At 40.7% G+C, this 14625-nt stretch overlaps 1 protein-coding gene across 1 annotated transcript in view; it reads left to right on the forward strand.

Annotated features, from left to right (window-relative positions):
* RCK (DNA helicase ROCK-N-ROLLERS) overlaps window positions 1-14625 on the forward strand; it is a 164545-nt gene that overhangs the window by 114746 nt on the left and 35174 nt on the right. Inside the window, exons 13-14 of the mRNA XM_087698996.1 lie at window positions 896-947; window positions 1023-1094. Of these exons, the coding sequence (XP_087555122.1) occupies window positions 896-947; window positions 1023-1094 (124 nt within the window). The remainder of the gene's footprint in view (window positions 1-895; window positions 948-1022; window positions 1095-14625) is intronic.

Here is a 14625-nt window from a genome sequence, read left to right on the forward strand (position 1 = left end):
AAGAAGGCCTGGCACTGCAGGCTCAAACCCTAAATGGATGGCACACTGTTATCAGACCTGGTTTGGTTGCTCGCCATCATCTCATCTCTCTCTGTGTTCTCTCTCCTCTCTCCAATTGTAAGCTCTCTCTTTTTTTTTTCGTGAAGGTAATTGTATTAAGTAAGCTCTCTTTCTCTCTCTCTCGCCACACACACACACACACACACACACACATACATATATAGCACTCTACCTTTTAATTTCACGGTGATATTGGAACAAGTTGGATAGCTTAAAGTATTCTCATTTTCACATTCTTCCCAGCATTTACACAATCATAACTTGAAAACCAATCTCTTTCAGGCCTTGATCTTGATGATCTTTGAGTGTGTTGATTATGGACTGCTGATAGTTCATGTGTTGTTGCATCGATATGAACGAAGTAAAGGGTGGTCATGTGGGGCGGATTTTCTCTCGGAGTAATAAGGACAAGAGTTTAAACAACAAATTTTGCCAATCTCTAAGCCTACATGGATTTGGCAATGCAAGATCTCTATTTCTGTCTGCTGTAATTCAGCTTTGGTATATGTGGAAATCACAGCAGTTTCATAAGTTCATTCTCTTATCTACATGCTTGTGCTTGACAAGTAAAAACATAAATGGAATGTGTTTTGTGTGTGTATGCATGCTTTGTAAACCCAAGCAATGAAAACCAGTTGCTGTCACACTTACATCATAGCTAGATTGTTTGTTGCTCAAAGTTGTCTTTCCCAAACAGTTCAATTTAAGTAGCCCTCTAAGAGTTATTGTGTACAATGATGCTGTCAACACAAATTTCCTTTGGACCTTTTTCATGATGATCTTTGAGCGTGTGATTTATGAACTGCTAATAGTCCATGTGTTGCTGCATCTCTAGTAACAAAGAAAAGGGTGGCTACGTAGAGTATGATAGAAGCTCAATACTACAGGTATGATTTACCACTTTTTTTGTTCTATATTGTGTTTGCTAGGAGAGTGTTAAGATACTTGCTAAAATGTTTCAGATGTGTGGACGTGCTGGACGCCCACAGTTTGATGATAGTGGTACTGTTATAATTATGACAAGAAGGGAGACAGTAAGTGGCATTTATCCATCTGTTATCAGCACCATTTTTGGTCTCTCAAGTGTTACATGGATGTTGATTTATAGAAAATATTAAATAACCTACTGAAATATCAAATTTCTGCCTCATTTTGTTAGTACAAGTTTTCAAGTTTACGTGTGTTTAAGATAAGGTTCCCTTTTTCTTGTCTCTCTGTGAGATTCTCCTTCTAGTAATCGATTTCATATAGGCTACTTTTGAAATCAGCATGTGGAACAGGCCAAAAGGCCAATCTACATTTGTCCTACAGCACAAAATACTCCTTTATGTTTGTACATTATGTAGTAATCCCTACTGTCTTTTGCATAGTGTTAATATGCACAGATAAGCAAATGTGATTGTGGACTGTATCGCAGATCAGGCACATGAGAACTTTCTCTTTTCTACAAGATTCTAGGCATGGATCCGTTCTTCAAACATGCTAATCCAAGAGGATAAGTTATTCTATTCACCTCAACCACCTTTCCACGTGATCCTTGAGAATGATTGGTGGTATTTATCTCAACACTGTTCTAAATACCTACACATCAAATACTACTAACCAAAACCATCATGTAAGTGTAGATTGATCCTAGCTGCCCTCATAAAGGAGTGAAGACCTAACATCACTCAAGTGTACGAAGCAATGAAAATCGGTCCTTGAAAGAGAAGTGCATCTACGACCACATAAGATCTTTCACCATTAAATAGGTGGGCTAGCATCCAAGAGCACTCATTAGAACTAAGTAACTATTTTGTCCTATAAAGGCTGTTTACCCATTCCCAAAAAAATCCATTTAGAAAAGATAGTGCCTAAGGAAGTTGGTGTGGCCAAAGAAGTGGACTTTCTGGATTTCCTTGTAAACTTCGTATACAAGCACAATTTTTTACTCCAGTGTGGAATCTTCTCAGCACAAGTTAATCTTCTATCAATTAGCTAGGATGATTTAGTCTCTCCTGTTTGAGAGTCTTGCAAACACCAGTTGTGAGGCTCCTTTGAGCCCCAACCTGCACAGCTGGTGATGACACCTGCCCTGTGCACCACCTGCTGCCCCTGTGCACATCCTCTGCCCCTGAGCGTACCTGCTCCTCTGCATGCAATGTGAGACAGAAGAAAGGAAAAGAATCAGGGGGGGGAGGGTCCTGCACGACCCATTGCCACTGTTCCTGCAGCATGCAGGGGCAGGGCTGCTAAACAGAAAGAGAACAAGGAAGAAGAGGAGTGACCTGTGTGTGCAGCTTGTGGGGCACCCTCTTCTGACCTGCGCCACTACTGTTGCACCCTGTTCTGTGCAGCACTTGTGCTCATCCTGCAGGCCCTTTGCGCATAGCAAACACACATGCACACACACACACAATGTGTGTTGTGTGTGTGTGTGTGTGTGAGAGAGAGAGAGACAAAGACAGGGTGACTGCAGAGAAACACGGTGATAGAGCGCGAGCAAGAGAGAGGGCCTTTGTTCCAGCTGCAAACAAGATATTGACCATGCCAGAGTTGAATATTGCCTTCATTGATCAGGTTGTTGAGGCTTTGGGGTCTGACTCAGATACGAAGGAGTTGGAAGAAATGGTTCCTTGCACTGAAATGATGACACCTGGTCTAGAGGCACAGCTGTGCTCTGAGGTTCAGCCACTAGTAAAATGCAGCAAACACACCCTTGATGAGGTGCTGGCCAATTCTAAAGATCCTCTACAATCTGAGCATGACGCACATTCATATGCATAGATTACCTCGGCCAGTAATGATTCCCAAGAGTTGGATTGGGAACATCTATTGAACTTTGCCAATCCATTGTTGGGTGAGTATGTTCAACACAATTGGGAATCCTTTCTAGATTAGGACGACAAAGGATGTTTTGGATGCCACTGTGGACACTAAGACCATGCTGTGTTCCTTTTCATCCTCTTGTGAAAGAGGGTTCATCCTCTTTTTCATTGGCAGGACTCCGGTGCTTTCGTGGATCTGTCAATGGCTGCACTCCATCTTGGAAGGGGATTGTGTGGAAGAAATCTTTGTCAGCCCACATGTCAGCCCACAAGGCTTTTATGAGGCGATGCCCAAATCAACAATGTATCGGGATGATCTTCTAGCCATGTTTCCTTTGTTTTTTGATAGACACTTGGTCCATGTTGTGGCTTGGAGACCACTGGCCAACTTCCAACAATTGCACCTGCAGGAATGTGTGGTTGTGGGTTGAAGTTGAGAGTTGTCCTAGAGTATATTGGTCTTTTCTTAAAGAAGCTATGGGAGAGATTGGTACTTTTTTGGTTCCCCCCAGCTTGAGGGCTACCAACCACAACCATATGTGCATGCTCTTGAATACCTCATGCAAAGGCCTAACTGGTTGTGCTTAAATTGTCCTAGAATGTCTCCACTGCACTTTCACTTGGATTGGGGCACTTTTGCAGGGGCATTGTTTTTCTTGCAGGCAATTGGGACACTTCATGGGTGAATTTCCAAACAAGCCCAAGAAGAGTCATAACTGCAAGTGTAGAAACAATAGTCACGCTCTACCACAAAAGATGTGGACTCCGTAGTGGTAGAAGGTGCATCAAAAACTGACATCCCTAACTCCTCCTTGGTTATCCACTTCCTACGTTCTGTGATGTAGTAACCTAGCTTCTTGCAATAGTGGCACTTGCCCTTCTTGGCTTGCATGCCCCCTAATTTCTTACTGCTCTGTGAAGTACCTAAAATCCCAGAACTCTGCAAAGCATTTTTAGTCTAGCTGCCCTTGCCCTTTTGCCTTGCTATAAAAGCTTGCTCAGAGGCTATAACATCCACCCCACTATTCTTTCTTGTTTGCTCTTCCTCTAAGAGCAAACTAACCAACTAAAGGAAAGTAAATGGCTGCAAAGAAATTCTCATGGTGAGATTCAAGGCTGTATGAAAGGTTAAATACGAGGGCGGCAATGAATTAAAAGTAGTAGAGATCAATTGCGTATCTAAATAATACTCATCTACGTTCATAAGCTGCTCACGCAAGTCTTGAATTTTATTGAGATGATATTGCATAGAATCACCTTCATTCATCTTCACATTCTCAAGCTCTTTCTTCAAGAAAGAGATGTGTGTCTCATTTTTTCCAGCAAACGTCTGCTCAAGTATCAACCTTGCTTCTCGTGAAGAAGCTGCAAACTGTATATGCGAGATGATAGACCGTTGAACTACCAATGCAATCAGCGACAATGCTTGGGCATCTCATATGTCCCAAGCCTTTTGTGCTATTGATCTCTAGGAAACCGGCTGAGTTGAAGCAGGCTGAGTAGGCCTTTGGCCATGTCCTCCTGGAGGAAGTGTAGTAGGAGCCACAACTCCAGGACGAACTTCTTCACCACTAACATAATCCCAAAGATTCTTCACAGTCAGCACATTTTTCATCATAAAAGACCATACAAAATAGTTCTTGCCATCCAACCTGTCCTCCTTGGATATATGTGTGAATACATCACCTTATCCCTGATTGGCCATGGTAAATGTCACTAATCAAAGAGCACAAGAGCAATACTTCAAGCTGGACCAACTTGGAAATTTGAGAATTTTCAAAAATTACAGTAAGTACCCTGGTGTAATTAGCAAATCTAATCACACTCTGTCAAAAAATTGTCTAACGTGCACACTATCCAATGCACAAATAGTGCTCAACAACACAAAAAATGCAAAAGCCCCAAAATTTGTTGTCCCAAAATGCACAACTACAGTCTACTACAGAGTGACATTGATGTACATTTGCCAATGTCCAAACTGACTTCGAAAGCCCCAAATTTCAAGCCCGAGAATCACAAAATCTCTCCAATAAATGTATCCTAGACACGTACAGGACCAAAGATATGCTGCACGGGCAAAAGCCCCTTCCAGAGGATCAAATCTGAATTAAAAATTTAATAAAGTTTGCCTTTTTACCTCTGATATAGTCGGTGCAGAGCTCAACCAAGTAGATGGACATGCTTGACCTAGTGGAACATGTGGTGGCGTAAGCAGCTCAGCTGGCATTTTCAAGACCAGGGCATTGATGCAAGTTGCAAGTAGACTAGGGCTAGGCAAGTGGTGTAGAATTGGAGGTGCAACCTGTCTAATGGTGGCACAAGTGACAGATAGGGCAGGCGGGGCATTTGCTGGCGCTAGTGAGTTGAGGATGGGCATGGCGGGCACCTGACATAGGTGCAAGAAAATTGGGGGACTAGGTGGTGTCGCAAGTCAGGACCAAGCGCAAAAAGCAGCAACTGCGCCAGTGGTGTTGGTTGTTGGCGGTTATTGTAGGTGGCTTTGGTGGAGCTGAAGATAATGTAGATGGAGCTCAGCTGGTGGTGCTGCCTACAATGGCCAAGGAGCTTAGTTGAGCTGAAGGTCTGCTCTGATACCAAATGTGAGATGTGAGAGGATACATAGAGATCAAAGCTCAGCTGAAAGTACAGTTGACAATAAAGAGAGTGTGAGAGTGAAGACAACACGACTTCCAATGCAAAATCAAAGAGTGTAATGTACAATTATAAAGTACAACCCTTAAACCTTAGGGTTGCTAATGTGTGTTCACACCCAAAAGGTGTAAAACATGATAAGTTCACAAATTGTGTGACATATGCACATAAAATAAAAGAGAATAAAACTGGCGGGAAAAACCTCTCGCAAGGAGTCAAACCCAACAATGAACCTATGTGCAAGCAAAGACAAGCTGTCCCCGGTACACACTACAAATGATACGGTTTCTTTGGCCCCTTGGAAATCCTATGTTATGAAGGCTTTTGTTGAGCATTCGAAAGACCCGTTGCTCGACTTGCTTTTGATCCCTATGGTAAAGTGATCACCCCTTTGGATCATCGCTATCCAAGGGCTACCCCAAAGGAGGGGAGTGTAAGGATTAAAATTTATTTGTGGTACTATTTAATTTTCTTGATAAGGACACTCTTCATATTCTAGCTGAAAAAGTGTAATCGAGGCAGAACCAATCTCGACACTAATCCTTTCTATCATAATAATTGTGTCTTGCCACTTTGAATGTGCGTGGCATTTGCTCACACAGTAAGCAACATGACATATGGCGTATCCTTCATCATAATTAATGGGATGCATTATGTGCTCTTAATCGTAAAGTCGTGGTGAAGCAGGCATAATTGTGGATTGCCATGGGTTCTATCTGTTCTATGCAAGGGGTTCAACATGACACTATTCAGGCATGCTCATGGTCATGAATGCGAAGTTTTAGTTTTTTTTGTCAAGAATGATGTTCATGGACACTTTCTGGTTGTTGAAATTTTGTTTGAAAGGGTGATTCTATGGCTGGTCAGGCTCTGTGCACCGAATGATTCATCATCTAGATGAGATCTATGAAATCGCCTAAAAAGCTAGTCTAACACTTGACAAACAAGGAGTGTTGATGGGAGATTTGATATGCATGTTCATCATTTGCAATCTACCTTTGAGCACTCAGTGATAGATGCACTTGAGAGCCGTGCATGGCATAATTTTGAATTGGTTGTTCTAAAGCAAGACCCATGGTCTTGGCTACACTTATTGGCCTCCGTCTTTACTTTTCAATCAGCACAGCATATCTGCCACTTGGTCTTGATTGGATCACATGTATATTATGCAAGATGATGCTTTCTTAGCAAAGATTTTGGGCATGTGAGTGCCACAATAATGTGTTGTGTGATCGTTTCTCTTTGCAATTAGACATGCTTGCACCACTTGTCGCTCCTTTTGTGCAGTTTTTCGCAAGGTTTCCTTCGCATTTCAATTCATCTTACCTCAAGCATCGGGTTTCCAATGATTATATGGGGCAGCCGTTTGACATATTTCTACTTGATTTTTCCTCTAGAAGCAATGATTCTTTTGAGCAATTGATCCATAATGTGCAAAGGGTTTCCCAATATTATGGTATTTATTTAAGCTGTCCAAGAAGCATATACAATGGGCCAACTTTTTTATCCATGTTTCACATTCAAATAGTGCATGTGGAGGGTAAAAAGAATGTTGTGGCCAATGATTGTCCAGGAAACCATAGGTTTCAATAATGTCTATAGCATATCATCATGAGTTAGATGAGATAAAGACACTGTATCTAGAGGATGAGGACTTTGCTAGAGTCTATGATCTATTATCAGGTGGTCACCACCATGAGCACTATACTCTTAGAGAGGGCTTTCTTATGATGCATGGTCGATTATGTGTTACAAAGCAGTTAAGGACCAAGGTTATGGTTGAAATTCATGCATCTCCGCATGCAAGGCATCGTGGCATTGATCCTACAGCGAAAGTGGTTGAGACTTTCTTTTACTAGCCAACTTTGAGACATGGTGTAGATCACTTTGTGCGCACATGTATTGTATGCCAAAAGGTCAACTTTGACTGACAAAAAGCATTAGGTTTGTTGCAGCCCTTGTCTATTCTTGATAGACCCTACGACAACATAGCCATGAATTTTATCTTTAATCTTCCTAGGACACCTACAAGGAATGATGGCATATGGACCATTATTTGCACATTTAGCAAACAGACTCATTTCATTCCGCTGACGAAAAAGATAGGTGTAGATCACATGGCAAGATTGTTCATGCAAAACATCTTTAAATATCATGGCATGCCACAGACTATTATGAGTGACAAGGATCATTGCATGACGAGTCTCTTTTGGAGAGGCATTTTTGAGAATATGGATACCACCCTAAATTTCTCGTCTTCTTTTCATCCAGAGATAGATGGGCAGTCTGAAGAAGCAAATGCTATTGTTTTAGATCTTTTGAAATGCTATGTGCTTGAGTGTAAAACGAAATGGAAACAATTTTGCCTCTTGTGGAATATGCTTACAGCAACACAATGTAGGTTTCCACTCGGAAAGCACCGTTTGAGATTATGAAAGGGGGGAAGAAAGTCCCACCCATTTTGCATATAAAAGATAAGATCTTTGAGGTTGACAAGTATGCTAAGAGTTTGGATGAAGCTTATGCTAAAGTAAAGACAGCTCTCCAAAAGACTAAAGCAAAACAAAAGAAAGCAATTGATCATCACCAAAGAGCTTCGGTATTTCCAGAGGGCAATTGGATCTTGTTATGCTTTGAAAAGGCTAGGTTAAAGAAAATAAAGGATAAAGAGCATCTTTTCCCTAAACTTAGCATGAGATATTATGGGCCTTTCCAAGTGTTGCAAAGGATCAATGATGTGGCTTACAAGTTGAAGCCACATGATCATTAGAAGATTCACAATGCTTTTCACGTGAGTCTTCTTAGGCCTTTCCATGGTGATGTGCTTGACGATATCAGTGATAAGGTGCAGCCAACAGTTGAGAAACTTGATGAAATTTGGGTTCCTAAGCCAAATCTTGGAAAAAAGTCTCCCATCGCTATTCGGTGAAGTTTCAAAACTATGCATCTCTTGATGCAAAATGGATGGAGGATGATCTCATAGAATCATCTCACTTGTTTTACAACTTTACCTTGATGCTTTTCAATTGGATCTAACTTCAAGCAAGCTCAGCAGAGCGTAGAACTGGAGCATTACACGATGCTGAAGAGAACGGTCGTGCTTCTACTTCCTTAGTACAAATATGCTCACGTATCTAGTGGCTGTTCGGAGATCTTTTAGATTCGATACAGGTACTTCTATGGTCATCCTATGAGTAAACACTTGTGTTTCTATAGTTATGTTTGGTTATTTACTAATGTAGTGAGTACCATTTTCATAGCTTTGGATTTATACTGTTGTGCTTGGTTGTATACTAGGGTAGTAACTACTATCTTTCTAAAAAATATACATTGTTAAAACAAGGTGTAATAGCAATGTACTTGGTTACATTGAAATATGTATGGATAATTGCACATTGGCACTACATGGAGTAACAACAGTGTGCTTGGTTACTTGGAAACATGTATGAACAAATGTGCATTGACAATATATGCAGTAACGATAGTATGCTTAGTTGCTGGAAAATATGTATTGGTCATTTAGTATGCCGTGTTGAATCTCAACTGCATGCAATCAGGGTCACTTGCAATGTTTCAAGAGGGAGATATGTTACCAGAGTGAGAAATGAACTTAATGATTTAATTAAACTTCACGAATATTTTTAATTAAAATCAAATTCAATTTCGGTATACCTAGCTCTTGGTATGGTAACCATTGTACTAGCAGTGAAGGATTTTTTAAAAGGACATATGATAGACAAGTATGCAGGCTATGTGGTACATGGTCAAGGGTAAAGGAACAAGGTGCAACATGAAACTTTCATTAAATTGAAAGTTTGCACCTTAGAATTGAGTTACATTGAAAGTTTTGTCTAGTAAGCAACTCAATTCGGGCAATTAAGTTATTAAGCAAGCCTTAAGCTAAAGTACTCGGTGAGCAACTCACTTATGATTAATGAGTAAGCAATTAATTAGCCATTAATCAAAAACGTGATATGATTAAGAAGCACTTGGTTACTCATTTGGAAAGCTTATCTTGGCTATTTGGGGCTTCTTCTCTCTCATATTTGGAGCAACCCAAGTTTGAAGAGCCACTCTTTTTTTTTTGCTACAAAAAATTGTAGATTTCAATCATGGAATGAGCTTATAACATAGATGGAGTGTGGACAGTACCAATTTTTCTCCTCTTGGCATAGGGATTCCATTGGGTAACCTAGTAATTCCATGTACAACAAGGTATACTGTTGTTTTTGGGCTAAATATTTTTAAAAAACAAATTATGATAGCACTATGGTTTGAGAACCTTTCTTTTTCTTCGAGATCTTAAGCCTGGTGCACTTTCTGGGCAATTTTGATTCAAAGAAAGCAATGTTCTTATAGTCTCATCGCCAAAACTCCCTTTTGTTTATGAGAGGAATAGTGTGAAATTGCATGGGGACTATGCTAATGCGTCGCGAAATTGGGTTCAAATGTATGCTATCACTTTTTTGGCAAATTGAAGTATTTGTTCATAGTTTTGAGCAATCTACAGTTGGTTGAAGGCTAGCAATGAAGGTGTCAAGGCCATTGTGCACCCATGGATCAACTATGTTACAAGAATTGTTGAAATACATTCACTTTTAATCAATTTCTAATGAAATACCTAAAGGGATACTATCGCAAGGATATGAAATTTTGTAATGCTCAAATCTTGTTGATAACATTTGATTAAGATATCAATTAAATGTGCAAGGTTGTTTAGCACATATAGTGCATATGGCAGTTATTTCATAGTAACAAGCCAGGGACCCCAAGGGTACAATGCATGTCAAAGGCAAAAGTTGTGATAAGTTATGTCAGTTGGGCTTTGGGGAAAAGTTGGGCTTTGGGACTAGCATTAATCAATTAATTAATATCAGTCTAAGGATCGACACAGGTTGGGGACCACTCCAAGTTGCAAATGGCCTAGCCAATTTAATTATAGATTCACACACTTAATTTTGGGCATGGTCAGAAGGGCTGAAATTAATTTTCAAGATTATTTAATCTTGAAATTTAATTAAATTGCTAGATAATGCTGCAAAATGGGTTTAAAAGGCTACCACTTGGCAAAAATTTCCATGCAAACTAAGGAAACGTTTTTGGAGGCTAGGTCTCAACCATTCAGTTAGTTTATAGCTTGGGGGAGAGAGAGAGGGAGCTGTTGGTCTATTTTTTTATCAAAGAACAGCAATTTGCTACAAAAGACAACAGGGCCTCAACGGGCAGGGAACAGTAGGGAGACACCTTCCAGGGAGTGGCAACAGCATTGTTGATCAAATGACAACATTTTGGAGATGCTTGGTGATAAGTGATTGCATTAATTGTAGGCTAGAGCAAGCATCTCGCAAAGAAAATCAGATTTCTCTCTTATCTTGGCTTTCTCTCACCTTCTCCAACCCCTTCTCAAAAGATCTCAGCATTTCTCAGCCATTTTGAGCAGATCTCAGCCAAAGTTGGTGGATAGTAGAGGGATCTCTACTGCAGACTCGAAATTTCTGCAAAAACTAGGGTTTAGTAGCCACCTTCGACCCATGCCAATAGGAGAAGACATCATACATTGGATTGAGCACTTAAAATTCATGGAATTGACAAGGATCTCAGATGCCAAGCCATCCATTGTGAATTGAGGCAACGTTTAGCCAGTTTATGGTTCCATTTGTGTAAGTCTTGGGTGAAAATTGAGGGGCGATTGGCCTAAATTGCTTGTTGATTGTTTGTACAGCAAGAGGCTTTTGAATAAACAAAGGAGATTGTGGAATCTCAACTTGTACTCAATTCATCAGCAATGAGAGTTAAAGAAATACCAAAAGGGGTACCAATTTTGGGGCCAACCGGGTGTCTATTGTCCAAGATTGATAAGGTAATACGTGCATTTCAGTTTATGCTCATTTGTTAATTGTTGTAATTAAGCGCTTGATCAGGTTTTACCACCCTCTCCAAGAAGAAAGGTTGCTTTCAAGCACTTAGCTTTGGGGCCAACAAGTATCGTGTGGCACAAGAGCACTCTAGCTCCAGTTGTGTGTGGATTTTTCTTGCTGAATTTATGGTCGAGCTGAAAGTGTTTGCTAAATTGTGGTTTACTACCCTTTGGCTTCCAAAGGCTGATTTCAATTACCATCTCATTCTACAATCCTTGTTTCCAAACTTCTCTCTCTTCTCTTCAAGCTTCACTTCTCTTCTCTTTCCTGTAGGCTTCCTATCTCTAGCCCCTTGTCTCTAGATTTCTCTCTCTTCCCTTTTATCTCGAGACTTCTTTCTCTCTCCTCTTTTGTCCAGACTTTTTGCCTCTAGCCCTAGTCTTCGAGACCTCTCTACCTTTATACTTTATGCACTTCTCTCTAGACGTAGACCCCTCTCTCGCTAGACTTCACTTCTCTATCTCAGCTCTTCTCTCAAGATTTCCCACTCTCTCCTCTTCCCAAAACTTCTTTGGCTCCAAACTTCTCTGTCTTCAGATTTAATGCATCCAAACTTCTCTTCTTCCCTAGAGTTTTTTGTCTTCGAACTTCTTGCATCCAAACTTCTTTGTTTGATTTCTTTGCAACATTTTCTCTCTTCCTTCCGAACTCCCCTTCCCCTTCCTATTCCTAGACTTCTCTCCCCTCTTTTGCTCGACCTTCCCCAGTCCTCTTCATATTAACAAGAAACATTAAGGAATTTGGAGGCATTTGCATTGATTGGAGAGTAATCACACTACTCTAATTAACCTCTTGCACTTCGTACACGCATCGATATATAACGAGGAGCCCTAAAAATGTAAGGTAAGAAAAAACCATCACTAATAATGGCCTTGTTTTATTCTAAGAAATCAATATAAATTCAGATTTTTCTATCCTTTTTAGGAACAACTACAATAGGTAAAAGCCATTTCGAGCTTTCAATGGGTGTGATAATCTTTGTGTCAAGCATTTTATATAACTTTTGCTTAACTTCTAATGCATACTTAGGATTAAGCTTATATGCACACCCACATACTAGACAGACATAACCATGGAGTGGAATATGATGTTGGCCAAATTGAGGGGGAATGCTTGGAAGATCCTTGTAGCTCCATGCAAAAATGTCAGAGAAAGAATGGAAGAAGGAGGTTACCTTTTCAAGATGAGAAGGGAATTCCCATAACCATGCTACTAGCAAGATGAGTTTTGGGACTTCCAAACTTCCAATGTTGTATTTCTGCAACTTGTCTTGGAAGCGTTCCAGCTCCAATGGTTGATCTTCTTCCATTGCTTGTATAAGAACTTTTGGATCACAGATAGGGTATCATCAATCTTTTGTGTTGCAAATCACTAAGCCAAGATGCTAGTAACTTATCATATTCAGCATGCATGTCTTTTGTTCTAGGTTTTTGGGGAGAAGGCGCAACTTGTTTAATAGTGATCCTAGTGATGTGATTTTGAGAAGGTGCTCTCCGTCACCCTTGACATGTTTCGAGCAAAGGATGGCATCCTTTGCGTCAATGACCATAAAAGTGAAGAGTATCTAGTCCCCAAGGGTCAATCTACTTGATGTCCAAAGAATTTTTGAGTTGGGATCCTTGATTTACCAAGATTTTCCTCTTGGTAAAAGTTTCCTAAATCAAGGAAGTGGGCACTCTATATTATCTATGTCTATCATTCTCTAAGTGATTGTTTGCCTTATTTGATGGGTTTTCTATACTAGTGGTATCAACCTCTAGGTTTTAGAGACATCTACAAAAGTCGCGAACTTAAGGACTTTTGGGATTTAAAAACTAAGGCTCTATTAGAGTTTTGTATTGGTTGCTCTTTTTCTTTTGGTAGAGCAGCATTCTCACTTATTTGCACCATATTGCATGAGAATGCCCCTCGCCATAGTCTAAGAGAGCGGAGTCATCTAACAATTGGAAGCTAGTTGGTCAAGTAGGTATGGCAACTTCCACAATAGGTACCATGACAAAAGGAGAGTCTAGCCCCTTCTCTAATTATAGTGGTATTAGCCTATTGTCATGCTTAATCCATATCTCATCCATATCCTAATCTTGGCATACCCTGTTGAGATTCAGCAATCACACTCACTGACAGCCTCTTTGTATGGAGCTTCAGGGCCAAGGACATGCAGGCTTACCTATCCCATATGCACAGTGGTGCCTACTGCAGTTTCCTACTTTCCTATAAAGCATTGTACTTGCTTCCTTTTCTTAATGCAATGATAGTACTCTTTTCTTATCAATAAAGTGTCAGTGTCATTGTCCACATACACAAGATTGTGTTTATGAGTCCAAGTCTCAATCTTGGAACCTAATTCACTTGTGTAACAAACAGTGTCTTTGTCTCCTCCATCATGAGTTTACTCTTCTCCTTTCATCCACCATAACTGACTGCCATGTGCTAGATCCCGCTCATTCCGACATAGTATCAGAGCTCAGTCGGGCATGGCCTAGCTCATTTCACTCCTCTCTCAGCTCCTCTTCACTCAGGTCAGCTCAAGTCCAGCTCAGTCCCAGCTAATGAGCTCATTTCTAAACTCTATCTCCACTTGACCTGTGGCAGCCATAGCCAAACCTGCACCCTGCCTCCTTGGAGCTTCTTGATCTCCCTCCACAGTCAATATTTCAACACGCTTTCTTCTGGAGATATGTTCCTTGGCTCAGGGCGCTGCCTCTTGTCACGTCAAACTTCGACATTGCTCATCGTGTACTCCAGCATTGCGTGAATACAAGCTCGCTGTCCAGACTGTGCCGTCTACTGTTCATACGTCGAATGCCGCCTGCACACGTCGCGATGCTGACGAAGATCATAGGGCTTTGATAGGCCTTGGAAATAGCTACATTTCCATTTAAAAAAATTTGGAAATGATCAACCATAGCTCCTGCAATCTGCAAAAAACCAGGCCCCTGTCTGAAGCCCTAAACTGTCAGCCATAGCCAGTTTTATCAAAGCTCAAAAATCTCATCATTTTCTCTCTCCTGTCATCTGGAGCAACCCACTGCCACTCTGATCTACTGTCCTAGCACCAAATCAAGGAGGGGAAGGACCTGAGAAGATTGAAGAAGAATCGACGACCCCGAGCAAGGAAGATTTAAGCTCAACATCAAGTCTCTACACAGTGTGTTTTCACACTACCATTACTTGTGTCTCTTGACACA

This window comes from Lygodium microphyllum, chromosome 2 (genome assembly GCF_053477565.2).
Source record: "Lygodium microphyllum isolate KBCC chromosome 2, Lygodium_microphyllum_v1.1.10, whole genome shotgun sequence".
Classification (NCBI taxonomy): Eukaryota; Viridiplantae; Streptophyta; class Polypodiopsida; order Schizaeales; family Lygodiaceae; genus Lygodium; species Lygodium microphyllum.